This window comes from Choristoneura fumiferana, chromosome Z, assembly GCF_025370935.1.
Source record: "Choristoneura fumiferana chromosome Z, NRCan_CFum_1, whole genome shotgun sequence".
NCBI classification, from domain to species: domain Eukaryota; kingdom Metazoa; phylum Arthropoda; class Insecta; order Lepidoptera; family Tortricidae; genus Choristoneura; species Choristoneura fumiferana.
The window spans coordinates 27,852,451-27,869,051 of record NC_133472.1 but is presented as its reverse complement, the minus strand read 5'-3'; the positions used below and the strand labels follow the sequence as shown (position 1 = coordinate 27,869,051).

At 35.8% G+C, this 16,601-nt stretch overlaps 1 protein-coding gene across 2 annotated transcripts in view; it reads left to right on the top strand.

Moving 5' to 3' along the window:
• The window catches only part of LOC141433179 (proton-coupled amino acid transporter-like protein pathetic), a 51,821-nt gene that overhangs the window by 27,682 nt on the left and 7,538 nt on the right, over window positions 1–16,601 (top strand). The window contains exon 2 of one of the 2 annotated variants that reach the window (XM_074095098.1): window positions 15,080–15,165. In XM_074095098.1, coding sequence (XP_073951199.1) covers window positions 15,080–15,165 — 86 coding nt within the window. Of the gene's footprint in view, window positions 1–15,079; window positions 15,882–16,601 lie in introns of those variants that run through there. The other variant, XM_074095106.1, reaches the window with a different exon arrangement.

Below are 16,601 nucleotides of genomic sequence, written 5' to 3'. Positions count from 1 at the left end.
TTCGGTGGTCCACTTTTTTTATGCCCCATCCCCTTGGTTTCCGGAGCCAAAATGGCCAAAACGGAACCCTTATAGTTTAGTCAAGTCCGTCTGTCTGTCTGTCCGTCCGTATGTCAAAAACTACAAGATGTATATCAATGAAATTTGGAGTACAGATGTCTTGTTAAAGCCGCTATTTAGTTTTGTAGTTAAATTACAAAATTTAATAAATATTTATAGGGGGGGGGGGGGCACTACACGTAACAGAAATTGAAAATATTTTTTTGTAACTCGCATCAACGTGTGGCACATAGTTCGACAGCTCTTTTGAAAAGATAGTAAGGTTTCTCAAAAAATTATTTGATTAAGTGAACATTTCCGGAAATAATCGCTCCCAAAGTAGCAAAAATTGTGCCCCCCCCCCTCTATTTTGTAAAACGTTTGTCCAAAAAGACAGATGGACTTGACGAAAGTATAAGGGTTCCGTTTTTGCCATTTTGGCTCCTGAACCCTAAAAATGGACCATCGGACCTCCTGGCAACATTCAGAATCATAATTTGCAAGCTTTTCTGAGTTCAAAACTATTCACACAATGCGGACCTCTAATTTTGCATACACAACTCCCTCCAGAACCCGTTCTAACGGAGTCCTTGAAGTTTTATACTTAAATAGCTTTTACCCGCGACTTCGTGCGCGCAGACAACATAAGTAATACAAATATTGTTTATTTTAATGGAAGGTGATGTAACAGTTTTTATTTCATAAAACCCAATTGACCTTACAACAAAACAACAAAACGATTATGTGCTACTACGTGGAAATTTTGCATTTTTCCGGAGAAAAAGTAGCCTATATCAATTAAGGATAGTGTAGTTTTCTAATGGTGAAAGAATTTTTAAAATCAGCCACGAAGTTTAATTCACCTACATCTTTCCAACGGGAATTTAGCATTTTCCCCGGGAATATGTAAATTAGGGATAGTCCAACGTTCTATTGTTGAAATTATTTTAAAAATCAGCCCCGAAGTTGAATTTACTTACTGCCATCCCGCCGGAATTTTGCATTTTCCCTGGGAAAAATCAGATTACATCAATCGGGGATAGCGTAGCTAGTTGTTGGTAAAATAATGTTTAAAAGCAACCCTGAAGTTGAATTCACTTTTTGCTACCCCGTGGGAATTTAACGTTTTCCCGGAGAAAAGTAGCGTATGCCAATTAGGGATAATGTAGCTCCCAATTGGTAAAATATCTTTTTCACCTCAGCACCTCAAACAGGCAGGTTTTGCTATGAGAAATCAGTGATTTTGCTCACTCCGTGAGACAAAGTAACTTTTGAATTATTATTATTATTTAAATGCTGAGTACAGTGTTGGGTGGTTGGGTCTACACACTAAATTCCAAATATTTGAACTTTACTTCGATTTGATCTGTCATTTCACTTCAACACGAAAAAAGCGAGAGATATGATCAGATGTGTTGATTACAATCTTAAATTAAATTTATGGTATTAAAAATATATCGATACCTAATAAATTACATGACAACGAAATATTTCCAAAGTATAAATTTTCCCGATCGTTTAATAAAGTATGCAACCTCGTTGCACGAAAGCCTCTTCTCTTGTTTTTTTTTTATAAAATAATTCCGTACACTGCCTCTACAGTTGGAATAAAAATTTGTTAAATTGAATGAATTTGTAAAAAATCTGTAATAGAAATCTTAATAAAATCATATTTAAGGGTTCAATAACATTTATAATAAATTATACGTTTATTATTCAACCTTTTTAATAACCCCAAGATGAGGCTTTTTGCAGTATTAAATAATAAGTATGACATATTTTACAAGAAGTTCTTAGTTCAAATTACAATGTATGTCCTGAGTATGAGATTTGTATTGTACCTACCTACCGGACACTATGGTTTTAAATGCGATTATTTTGTTTCTTAATAATCGGATTATACAATACAATACAATACAATTACTCTTTATTGTACACGAGAAATAGTAAGCGATACAGAAAACAGGTACACAGATAAAATTAAAAGGTAAGCAATAGGCGGGCCTTATCGCTTAAGAGCGATCTCTTCCAGGCAACCTTTTTACAGAAAGAAGGAAGGGCTAGTTCACAGCAGCTCGTGCATTAACAGTAGATCAGAAAAATTTAAATATATTATATTTAAAAAATTGTGTTTGTTTTGTTAACAGGTAGGTATATGTGGTTTTATTTTTATGTTACATTTAAATTATGTTCTCGCTGCTAAGGTGAAAAATTGTATGTGTCACACGAGACCAAAGTTATTTTATATCTCGTGTGTTTGAATCCCTTGCTGTTCTCAGGATTCTAACCTAGAATCACTCGCTCGCTCTAGTGATTCAATTATAGAATCCTTCGCTTACTCGGGATTCAAAATCAACACTCGCAACAAAAAACAATTTTGCTCTCTTGTTGCACAAATAACTATTTTAAATCAACCTCAATGATGAATTTACTTATTTCGATTCTGCGGGAATTTTGCATTCTTCCGTAGAAAAGCAGCCTATGTCAATCAGAGATACTGCAGATTACTATTAGTGAAAACATTTTTAAAATCAGCTCCGAATTTGGATTGTCTTACTTCTATCCTGCGGGAATTTTGCATTTTCCTAAAAAAAAAGTGATCTATACCAATCAGCAATAGTGTAGCTTTATATAAGTGAAAGAATTTTTAAAATCAGCTCTGAAGTTTAATTCAGTTTTTCTGTTCCATGGGAATTTCGGATTTTCCGAAAAAAAAGTGGCCTATGTCAATCGAGAATAGTCATATTATATCATACTAGCTTTTGCCCATGGCTTCGCTCGCGTTAAATTTGGGGTTCAAAAATCAACCTACATACGTAATTAATTATAATTCGTACCAACTTTGAAACCCTGTTTCGCTGATTCAGGGGTGGAATTTTATAAAACGTTAAAGTACTACGAGTAGTATATCCCGAGAAATTGTAAAGTTCCCGCGGACATGAATTACTGTTATGATCTATTTTAATATTTTTATGGTGGTGGTGCTAGATGGATTTGTGTGTGTTCATACAGTGTGGAGGTGGAGGAATGGAATGAACACACATTTCATGCATAAAAGTAGCTATCATAAAGGTCGCGCTTGAGCAAAGTAATTGTGTCAGTTCGTTGAACGTACATGTAAATTTTCGAATCTGTGCCCCTTGAGGAGTTCTGTCATCAGCAGTCGACCCTGGCTGCAGCATCAGGTGGTGCATATCATACATATAAACGCATTGTCATTGAAATTTAACAATTATGTAAAGTATTTTGTGTGTGCGATCAACTTGAGAAGGAGTTCCTTTCTATGGAGACGATCTTGGACAGGATGAGCAGGATATCACTGCTAAATTATTGTATTGTTACCAGATTTACATCAGTTTGCCAAATCTCCAGTCTCTAGTTTTATTAGTTTAGCTTGTTCGTTTTCTGATTCAGTTGGAATACCTATAAAATCCTCCTTATTCGTTTTATCCCGTGGGATTTTCGGGAAATCTTTGAAATATTTTGTTACCTGTTAGTATTATCTACCGGCATGCCAGATTTGTCTCTAATATTTATAATTACGGAGTTAGGGCCACTTTGAAGCGAAAATATAAGTCCCATTTATTCCCTATCCCGTGGGAATTTGGATAAATCCTGAAAATTGTTTTAAGCTGTTAGTATTACCTATTTGCATGCCAAATTTGAAGTCTGATAATTATAGTTACGGAAATAGGATCATTAATTGACACTGACAAAAAAATACAAATCCCATTTATTCCCTACCCCGTGGGAATTTCGAAAAATCCTGAAAACCATTTTTAGGTAGGTATTACCTACTTGCATGCCAAACTTGAAGTCTCTTATAATTATAGTTACGGAAATAGAGCTATTTTAAAGTGAAAATGTAAATCTCATTTATTCCCTATCCCGTGGGAATTTCAAAAAAATCCTTTTTAATGTACCTCTATGTCACTTAAGGTATATGTATGCCAAATTTTCAGCGCTTAGCTTCAGCGGCTTGGGCTGTGCTTTGATATATCAGTCAGTCAGTCCACAGATATAGATTTGACTAGATAACGTAAACACCTCAATCTGTATGAACCAACCGTGTCACATTTTTATATCTACTGTGACGTCTCAAGAGCGAATTAGCGATGTGAATTCCCCGATGTCCGCGCAAAATCGATTCAAATGCGCCGCCCGCCCGCGCCGTGGGGCTCGAGTCAGTTACTAGTCATGATTAGTCAGTTAGCGGTCAGTCTTTGTATGGGGCCAACCCCAACATTTGTCGGGGTTCGGACACGCGAAGTAGATGCATTTGCGTAATCTAGTGTAATCTATATCTGTGAGTCAGTCAGTCAGTCAGTCAGTACTTTGAATTATATATATATATATAGATCAAAGAATTTTTAAAAGCAGTTCCAAAGTTGAATTTACTTTTTCTATTCTATTCCGCGGGAATTTTTATTTTCCCGGATAAAGTATCCTATGTCAACCAGAAATACTGTAGCTTACTTTTGGTGAAAGAACTTTTAAAATCAGACCCAAAGTTGAATTCACTTATTTCTATCCCGCGGGAATTTTGCATTTTCCCGAAGAAGAGTAGTCTATACTAATGAGGAATAGTGTAGCTTTCTGTTGGTGAAAGAATTTTTAAAATCAGCCCCGAAGTTGAATTCAGTTTTTTCTATCCCATGGGAATTTAGTAATTTCCCAAAGAAAAAGTAGCCTTTGTCATTTGGGGATAGTCATATCACATAATATGTAAGTTTTTTTTATAAATCAGCTTCGAAATTGAATTAATTTATTTCTATCCCGAGGGAATTTTGCATTATCCCGGATAAAAAGTAACCTATGTAAGTAACCTATGTCAATCAAGGATAGTGTAGCTTACTAATGGTGAAAGAATTTTAAAAATCGGCTCAATATAGTTTCAGAGATTCGATTACAAACAAAGAAACGAATTTTTTTAGATATTTCCCTATCCAGTGGAAATTTGAAAAATCCTCCCTTAGTGCACCTCTACAACACTCGAGGTACATGTATGCCAAATTTCAAGTCTCTTAGTAGTTTAGGCTGTGCGTTGTCTGTCAGTCAGTCACGGTACTGTTTTATAGGTATAGATAGATATGTATAATGGCCTATCAGTTTTGAGATTAATATTTATTAATTTCAAGTATCGACTAGAGACAGGGATATTGCGAAAGAAAAAAACTTGCGATTTATGGCAACGTACAGCTACACTATAGCGAAATAATGATTATACCGCAATAAAAATCTCGAAACAATATTTTACCTATATATATAAAGTTACGAGTAGGTACTTAATGTTTTTCTTTCAGTTATTTGTTTCATGTTTTTCCGTTTACCGCAACTAATAATTAGATAAATTATCATAAAACTGAGCAACTAAAGCAATAAATGGCAATGATAATTGACATTGATGTTTTTATAATGCATAGTAAGTAGACAAAATAATTGATACCTAGCGTCGATACAAATCAGTTCCATCTAGATGTGCACTAATGCTAGTTAGGTAGGGGATAGTGGGGTAATTGAGACCACCTGATTCTTAACGCTAGAAAATAATAAGAGAAAGTCACAAACACAATATTTATCGCAGGTAGAAACCTATTGCAATTGTAATAAATGAAATAATACAAATGGAAACGAAACCAAATTTCACTGTAGTTCCTATTCATCCCACACCATGTGGGGTTTGTACACGTAATATGAGTACCCTCTCTTTAGGTCGGTAGAAAATTTTTCATCTGTTTATGACGCACATAATCTACCTAATCATCTGTCGTTGCAGATTCTCAAATTTTGCTACTTGAAATCCTTTCTATTTCCGAAATGCATTCTGATTCTGTCATCTAGCACTTGGAGCTTCTCTGATTTCCACCGTTCCTTTATATCTTTGTAGAGTCTACTGCCGTTCTTAATTGCACCAAAATTAATCAAAATAGTCGTCACACACAATAACATTTTTGATGAATGTGAAGGCATTTGAAAACAAATACGAGTAGCAAACAAGTTAATAAAAAAGTATGATGTGTTTTAGACTTGTTTGAGAGTCAAAAACTGAAAAAATAACTGACTCAATCACCCGTCGTTCTCAATTACCCTACTCTCCCTCTACAAAGGTACGAGTAGGTATGTAACAGACTAGCACGGACCGGACTGGCTGATGAATGTGGTGTGGTCCATCACACACTTATTGGATTGGCCTCGCTCGAGTCGTCTAGAGGAAGCGTCTGCGAGATTGACACTAATAGTGAAACGGGAGAATGTTTACTTCACTGGGGACGATACCTATAGTCGAAGTGATACCTGAAACTGTTACCAAAGTATGTACTTTGTTTGTATCTGCTGGGCTACTACGAAACTCGAAGTTCGTGTCGTGCGGCCCCCCTCGCTCTCGCATTAGTGTCAGAGGGACCACACGACACGAACTTCGAGTTTCGAGTTTCGTTGCAGTAGCCCTGGTGAGGTTTATATATTAAAAAAGCGCGATACACCTTAATTTTCTTTAGTCCTCTACTTTTTTGTTTAATAATCTACTTAACAATTCTGTTGGGTACTTAGGCAAGGTAAATAATTTGAAAAAATCTATCACAGCCGCCAATGCTGTATAAGCATCAGCTTCCGGCAAAACAAGGTCGCGTTATTCAGGTACCGTGACGTGGTGTAGTGCCCTCGAGCTCAATCTTCATTCTCGACGGCTCACACGGTTCGATGTAATCTCTCACTGTAACCCTCTTTGGTCCATATCCGTTTAACGAGACTCCCGTGTGGCCCTAGAGGTCAAACCAAAACTGTCTGCAGATCTCAAACTCAATCAAATGTTGCACTGCTTCTTTCAGCCTTGTTCTTGTATTTAGGTAGCCGTTTTGGATTGAGTCTTAATGTGTTTATAGACATAAACTTTTTACATGAACCGATACTGTTTTTTTAGATATGATTTCAAGGTTCCAATTAACTTTCATCTAGATCTGATGATAAGGAACATTTGTATTAAATAAGTGTCTATGTACTTAGCAAAAGGGAAGAACTCTGATTAGGGATCAGACTGGTTTATTTGATTGAAATTGTGATCATTTGGCAATAAACAAGTTTTTTTTGCGGAAGAAGGTTTCTGATTTCCGTTATTTCCTTATAAGTCTTGTCTAAACAAAGGTCACTTCAGGTACATACCGAAATGCCCATAGAAATTTAGTTAGAAAAATCACCAAGTATATTTAGAGTAATTAAACATCACGACAATTACCTAAGTGATATTTTCGGCTAACTAATATTACTTTTTGGCAACGGCGTGACGGATCACTAGGCATTAAAGGACACAGGCGAGTTCTGTTGGCAAGCCGACGTACGCGCGGATGATAATAAATAATATCTAAATTTGTATTCAAACATAGGGGAAAATCTATCTTCTCTGTTAACGGGATGTCGGTTTGTATATATTTTATCTCGAAAGAGTATATCATATTCATTCTAATTTTTAAACTACTGCAGCTAAACTCGCCAATCATAACAAAAAATTGAACCGAGTACAAAATACTACGTAAAAAAAATTCTACCAGTCTGAAGTCTGTGCCTCGGCTCAGCACGAGCCAGCAAGAGTGTACCTATAAATAGTCGTCTACCTCGCTTACATATTCTGTAATTTATGTACCTAGGTACACTAGTGGGTTTTAATCACTCTTGCTGGTTCGTGCTGAGGCACCGACTTCAGATTAGTAGAAAATTATTTTCATGGTTTTTGTAGTCGGTTAAATTTTTTGCTATATTTTTTTTACACGTTTTTTAGTGTAAGTAGGATACAATAGTTTAATGTCAACTGGTCGTCACCTTCTATGAAAGATTGCTTTTTCCGATGCAGGCATTCATTATTGAAGAGTCCTGGTGTTTCACCACCCGTTCCATTTCACCATATGCATTACGATGAGCATAAATTGCTTAGCAACTGCGTTAATAAGTAATTGAAATTTAACCCGTGAAGTACTTGTTATTGACTAATAGCTCCGTTGGTCAAATGTGGTCTTCATCATGAGTTCCACTTCAGATGATGATTTTCAAGAGCAAATGCACGAGTTAAATCAGATCCTGATTTGGTGCTTATGGGACCTGATTGAAGGCATTTCTAAACGAACGAAAATAGTAGATTGTACAACGAGAGCATAAAACGAGCCATTTTACCCGAGGCATTCGACTCGAATGCTCGAGTTCTACCTACACTACTTTTCACTTCGATGGCGAGGAAATGAAATAGCAACAGTGGAAACTATTGTTCACTTACTATGTACCTTTTATTGTTCTTGTATTAGTATATAATTCATTTTTTAATTTTATTGATCTATTTCGATTGATTTGATTGATTTTTAGTTTTATATATATTGTACAAACTTGTTTGTTTGTGGCTGTTTACACCAACTGCCTTGGTCTTATACGAAGTGTTTATTTTATGCACTAGAGCATAAAAAGTCATTTTATGTCGCCTATATCGAGCATAAAATATAAACTTTACGAGCATGCGAAGTAAAAAAAATATTTTTCAAATCAGTTCATAAATAATGGAGTTCTGAGGTAACAAACTTAAAGAATACAACCGAATTGATAACCTCTTATTTTTGAGGTCGGTTAAAAATGAGGCAGGGACTGTCAACAATACTGTATAACTATGTGTATGTGTAGTGTAGGCTCATCCTTGTAATGGTCACATGGATTGGATTGCAGGCGATAACGTTACCTTTACAGCCATGTAGTAAATTTTACTCATACACGTACACATCGGCTGCCAAGTCAACAAAATTCATAAAATATAGATATTCGGAACATTTTCTCAACAAATAATAAATAAGTGTTATAGCACGCTTGGTGCAATTTGATTGAACCCCGCAATCAGCAAACAACGAGTTGCAGTTAAAATCTTAAACGTCATAAAAATAATCTGCCTCCAAAAAAATTACATAAATATTATTCATATAAGAGTGACTACGGAACCTTACTGTCTATTCATAAAGACATGCCTAATTTTATAAAACGCGGATTTGCAGCGCGCCATAGTTACAGACCAGCGCGAATTCAGCCTTCTCTGTCTCACTTTAGTCAAACCGCTCATTCAAGTACTAAATCATTCTGATCCGGCTGGATCAATTTCGCATAATAAAATTGTAAGTTGGCGTCTTCCTGATTCGCTCCAACAGCAAGGATGTAGTTATTGTTCGCGTACACACCCAAGAGCAATGAAATTGGAGTCTATTTTTAAACAAGACCCGTTTAGTCACTGAATTGGATAGGACACAAATTGGCTAATGACTTGGATAATGTATCTAAATCTCGTTAAGGCGAAACGTTGTAGAAAAGTTAGGTTCATAATGGCATACTAAATTGACGAGCAAAAGTAATGTCACTTTGCACACAAAGTTATACGGAGAAAAAACTTGAAGAAACGTAAATAACCGACCGCATGGGGTATTTCTATCAGTATTTTGATATTTTTTTATGTATTTTTCGATACCTAAATTTTATTTCTTGACAAATAACACAAACGAAACCTGAAATCTGGCACAAATATTCCTTGAGGGTCATAGAGATGCACTAAGAAGGAAATTTTAGAAATTCCTTCGGGATAGGGAATAAAAGGGATTTAGTATTAAGTATCTATTTAATGTGGTTCTATCTTCAAGTAAGTAACTGTTATTTTTAGAGTTTTCCAAGGGAGATTTCAAAATAGGCTTGCAACTTGGCTGTTATTTTATGTTATAATTGCAAAAAAAAACAATATTTATTCCCAAGGGACACGGAATATAGAACATTTTTTATACTAACTAACTCGGACAACGCACAACTTAAACCACTGGAGCTAGGGACTTTAAATTTGCGCGTGATACATACAGGTACTTATTTATACTTTTGTGTGAAAGTGGCTCTGGTGAGACACACTTTGCTGTTTTTTTTTTATTAGCACTAATATGGTACCAACCACTTTACTATAATCGTTAATTTGACCACGTGCGAAAACGAAGTTGCGCGCAAAAACTAGTATACGGGTATTTAAAGATAAAGAATTAAAAAATATGAGTACCTACACATCTATTTATTTTCTCATTCATCAATTCTAATCCTGTAGCGTTTTTCACTGTTTGAAGAATGAGATTATTTCTTCATAATTTAAATTAATTAGACAACGAAGTGTTCCACAACTTTTGTTTGGCTAGGTAAGTAGGTACATCACGTAGCTCGAGATTCTTAATATTGTACAAAAATAAACGTTTCACATCCAATACTAGAAAAGTTATTATTTTTGTCTTCATGAAAACAACAGTCAAAAAATATTTGTGGATTTTTGCCAGGAAGAAGTAGGTATTATGTGATAGATGAAAAAAAGGGTGTGTCCAGTAGCTAATATGTAATGTTCACATGTCACAGAGTATAAATACATACATATAATGTGATATTCTAACATTGTGAGAATAAACTGTCGATATAAGTAATTGTGTGACGTTCCCCGTTTGACGCCATCGTCGTTGACATTGGGTTGCGATGCAAGGACGCGGGTACTATTTATGTCTATTCGTTAGCGACAATTTTTTATGAAGCTATTTAGCTTTAAACTTAAACGGCTCTACTTTTAATTTGTAATAGAATTAATAAAGTTTCAGCATCAGCAACAATGACACATGACCAACATATTCATGCAATTGATGTAATATGGGCAAATTAGCAAAATTTTGTAGTTTCCTTGATGTGACTGACTCTCTACGGACACAGAGCTCTGAGGCTCTGAGGACAAAAACTCTCATCTTTAAGAATATTATATTTATTATGTCAATTGAAATTGTGTGTTTGACAATGTGTTCGATCACGAGTGCTTGCTTGTCGTGACTACAAACTATTGTGCTGTGTACACGCCACGGTGTAAGTTTATTTTTGTTATGTCGAGATGATAGGAGGCGTGTCGCTCATCGACTATTAATTTGCACAGTGACTTTTCAGCAACTACAACCTTGGCAGTTGATTTAGACGAACTGCGCACATTGACTGCCGGTCTATCTTGTTATCATCATTCTTCTTAACTAAGTATATTTCTTATTAGCACTGGTGACGATCAGCTCTACATTTACAGAGGCGGCTATTGTACCTACAAAAAGCGACCGATTCGCAATAAGTCGTGCCATTTTTGTGGACATTAGCGATGTTTGTAACAAATATTTACACGGTCACATGTTGAGTATGACGACGGCAATATAAAGCCACTCGTAATTATCTCGAATTGTCAAAAACCATTTTAGCGACTTCAGTCATTAGTCGCAGTATGTATCGGTATGACACCTAGAACTATGTATAGGTATGCCTAAAACCCAGCGTGAAATGGACAGCAATAAGACAAATGGGTTAAGCATCATTGTTCCATAAACAAGTGTTGTACTTGCAACGTCATGAAACGTAACAAGACAGCTTTACGATTTAATAGCACCACAGCGCGGTCCCAATTACAGCTCATCAGTTAAATTGGCTGCGGCATTGCTATTCGATTGAATACCCCGATTTCATCCATAGTTGTTGTAAGCACTAAACACAACCATTCGTAACGGTTTAAAATACAAATGAATTTAGACACTTTCTTGTTTATGCACATAAAATGTTGATAAGTTTGCGAGTAACTAAGTTTGGTAGTGGATATTTCAATAATATCGTTAAAGTTGATCTGTGGTATGTAAGTGTAAGTAGAAGAGTACGGGCAGGTTGCTAAGATGCATATACATATTTTAATTTAGACTCGCCTATTCATTAATAATAAAATAATAAGTAAAATAGATATACTTAGGTATGTTTTTACTAGTATGTAGTACCTACACTATCAAAATGTAGGTACAATTTGGGGATCCCTCGCAAATCATACAATGTGTTATAATTTATTCTCCTTTGCTGTGTGCTTTTATTTATATATTGACAGGCGAAGCGAAGAAACTGGTTTCAAAAAAGTAAAGGGGTAAATAAAATTAGGGTGGCAAATTGCATACTACTAAATAATCAAAACGTACGATGGTACGATCTGAATGACTAACTCATTTAAAAAAGGGTTAGGTTGGGCCTGGCGGAATACTTTCCAAGCTCACTTGCAAAAAGGAGTGAACATTCACTTTTAAGGTTCTAATGTAACGATAGAATCATGATGTTTTAATAAAATTACTAAATAATTAATTAACTGACTTTTTGGAGCTTAACCGATTTATTCTAATACAAATAATAAATTTTATTCTAATATAGATACCTAAAGTCCTAATTTTAGGTGTACCCTTCTACCCTACAATTTATTTATCTTTGAAATTGTCCTCATGCTTGGTTACGTTAATAAATAAAAACGTCCATCGGTTTTCGGGAGTTCCGCTGTACCTACGTAACGGGTAAAATTTGCGAGTTTGCCTCGTGTGTTCACGAGTGTGGGCTATTTATATCAGACCCGAAATAGCAGCGACTTGGTCGCGTTCGACCGAAACGAGCCCCTGCGCAGTGACTGCGCCACGTGGACGTCACCGACAGTGACGTCTCTAAGGGAAACCTGAGTTCTCTGAGTAGTCTGTGCTCAGGGAGATTTGTTGCAAAAGAGCCTGTACAGGTTTCTTTCTGAGGATTGAAAGCCTATAAGATTGTCCTAGGAAATTTAAATTTGTTATGACGGTAGTTCTTATCTTAGCACAACTAATAAAAACCGGCCAAGAGCGTGTCGGACACGCCCAAAATAGGATTCCGTAGCCATTACGAAAAAAATAAGTAAAATACTTACCTTAAGCTGCTATTTACTCTTAAACTACTAATATCTCTCAAGCAAACTTAGCCGTTATAGTTTTCCATGAAAGTTTGATATACTTACTACCATCCTGATTTTTTTCAAATTTTTCCATTCATCGGGATGAGGGATGAGGCGCTCGATTTTAATGAAAATTTGCACTTTAAAGTTGAATTTATAAAAAAAATATTGTACCATTTAGTTGGCATAGTTTACATATATATCCGTGCAAAATTACAGCTTTCTAGCATTGATAATCCCTGAGAAAAGCCGTGGACGGACGGGCAGACAGACAGAGGTGGCGAAACTATAAGGGTTCTGTTTTTGCCATTTTCGGCTCCGGAACCCTAAAAATGACTGAAAACCGTATATATTTTATTTTCGACCGCGCATAACTATTATGAGAGTAGTAAGATTTTGAAAAATATTTTTTTATTGGAAAGAGTATACCTACCCCCAAGATAGTCCCATATAAATCTGGAACAAAAATTCCAACCTAAAAAAAGGGGATGATTGATTGTTCACTAACTGATTGTAATGTATGACCACGCATAACTTATTTCGCATAGATTTTGATCATACTTTTTTTATTGGATAGGGTATCTAGAAATTGGTCCCATTTAAATTTTTCCCACCCTTGGGTAGGATTTTTTTTATATTATAAAATAAAAAAATTAACAAAAAATTAAACCGCGGAAAAAACTAAACCAGTTTTATTTAACCTAAATAAAGGTACCAGTTTGAAGTCGGTGCTTCAGCACTAGCCAGCAGGGCCCTGTTTCTCAAAGCATATTAGTCTAATAATATTAGTGTTTTGTCTCATTTTCTCATACAATTTATGAGATAAAACACTAATATTATTAGACTAATATGCTTTGAAAAAACAGGGCCCTGAAGTGGACTAGTAAGTCGTCTACCACTCCTCCTGGCTCGTGCTGAGGCACCGACTTCAAACTGGTACCTAGATTAAGGTTAAATAAAAATGGTTTATTATTTTGTGGTTTTTAGTTTTTTCAGCGGTCTTGTTTTAGTTACCTAATTTATTTTTTTGTCTGTCAGTAACCAATCTGAAACGACCCCATAATAGACCGGGAGATGGTGACACAAAATATTAGGTCATTTGTACCAGTATGCCATACCGACGCGAATACATTAATTAAAAAAAAAAAAACAATTCAACCATTTGTTCCAGACTAATTTTTGCACAGCTAATCATCGTCGAGTAGCCATTCACGAAATACACCATGCCATACTTTTTTGACGGTTCCAAATGGCCGTCATACCGCCGCTAAGAAATAATTTTTTTTTCGCAAAACGACACCTGAGAACTACTTCTTTTTTTATCGACTATCGGAAAATACAAGCATTTTTGTGGAACAAATCGTTCGACACTCGTTATTTAAGTACCCGACACGTTCGATTAACGCCCACGCGATTGAGCCACCGGTACCAGCGCTATGATCATAATTTTCATTTTTGACATTCCGTAATTAGACCCCTGAAGAACCGCTATACTGGTACAAATGATCTAATATTTTGTGTCACCATCTCCCGGGCTATATTTTTTACATTTTGATTAGGAGCGCAGCAGTATATTCATAGATATTACTCCACTACTATTACTCATACGAGTATTACCTACCTTCACCTTTGTACGGAGCCGGCGTGTGCGAGTCTGACTCGCACTTGGCCGGTTTTATTTTCAAAGCAAGTTATCAAAGTAACATAACGCAGTATTTTATAAAATGCCATTTTAAAAAATGCAGAAAATAGCACATGATTATGACAAATGAAATTATGGTAAACGAAGTTTGACTTCTTTTTGGTACCGTGCCAAACTAGTCTTGTTTGTACTTTGTTTAGTTTAAAATATTTACGTAGTTTTACATACATACATACCTACATACATAAAATCACACCTCTTTCTCAACGGGGTAGGCAGAAACTACGTCCTTCCACTTGCTACGATCCTGGCATACAACTCTCACTCTCGCCTCATCTACATTCATCAATCTTTTCATGCATGCACGTCGGCTTAGAGTACTCCCGACCCGACCTTTTTTAACGTTCCCATTCACGGTTGTCTTATAGATCTGCCTAGTCAATATGTTTTCATTCATTCTCTCAACATGCCCAAACCATATCCAAGCATCCCTTTCTATTCTATTTCTATTCCTTTCTTAATCGTTCCCTTATCGCACTATTTCTAATTATGTCTTTGTATGTATGTTTTGGTTATTTATTTTATTACATATTGGCTGATATAACTTCGTTTTCTTGTTCCAGAAACCCCAAATGCGGCCGATGATAGCCGAATATGACCCCAAGAAAAAAGGAGTCAGAAATGACTTATCAGATATAGTTATGGTCAAGTAAGTGATACCGTTTGCAAAATTTTCGACGGAAGCCCATGTTTCCTACAATCATTATCACTTTGTGAGCTTCGAATGCCCTTGTTTATTGAATACTATAAAGTTATAGTGTTTTGTCAACCTTGATGCGGTGCTCATTCGATATCAGTTTTAGTGATGCATAAGCATAATACATAACTACCACCAAATCATCACTAAATTCTTAATAAATTTCACTGCAATCTGTGATTTAATGCTTGTATTTAGGAAGTAAATAAGCAGACAGCATGCTTCATAGCTTAACCTCATTATTTGGAAAGCAAGACATTACAATTGAGTTGAGTCGAAAAACTAATAATTTTGACATTTTTGTTCAACAGGACATTGAAAAGAGAATTTATGTATTTAATGTACCTACCTGTATGTGCTATACCTATCAAAGATTAAATTGTTTACTACTCGCTAGTTACAACCTTCAATACAAGAATGAGCTGCTCATGACATGAAGCGCACAGGCATGCAAGGCCTGGGCTTCTCCATCTTTGATTATTTTTGAAAGATGTTTTGTTGTTAAAATGGTATTTTATATTGTATGTTGACTGTTAAGTACTCTCGCTCCTTAAAACGAGCTAATAATGCTCGACGCCGTACGGAGACGTTCCGGGAAGACGTGTGCTGCTTCACGAGATTAAAGTCGGTCACCGACCTTGACCATCTCGCAATGGACTCTTACACCGGTACATCATTCCATTTTATGGTTTCGATTTTGTTTATTTAATTTGTTTTGTTTGGTAATGGTAAAATTTCGATATGTAATGAGTGAGAGAGCCCGCCTCCGGTGCAGTGCGCGTGCGCCGGCGCCTGCGGCGGGCCCTCGTGCGCCATCTCTCTTCAGGCTCGGGATTGGCTCCAACAGGCAATTTGTACAAATTTGATTTAGCTTTATGTATCCTTATTTAATACTGATTAGCATAAATACAATCACAAAGTTTAAATTAAAATCTACCTAATCACGTTATAATTTAAAATTAAGTAACTTAAATTAACCTACATTTAGACTGTAAGTACACGACAATTTAACGTTACGAAAATATCATATTTCGGTGTTATAATGTTGTACATAATTAAATTAAAATGTAAAGCTGTATTGAATTTAATGTTGGAACCACATATTTGTAAATGCCGAGTCTTAACAGAGTGACACGCACATGAAAAATAATTTACACACTGTTTTAGAGACCATAATGAATGTATCACACTTTACACATCAACACTGACACGTCAAACCTATTTTTATCGCAGCTAAAAGAAACATTTGCAAGTATTCTTGTTTATTCCGAATTAAGTATAGCCACAATAGACCTCATCGACACTCAACCCGCGATCGCGACAACACATCGTCTTACATTTCGACTGAATAACATACCAGCTTCAAGTGTGGCGCTTTACTTGTTCTT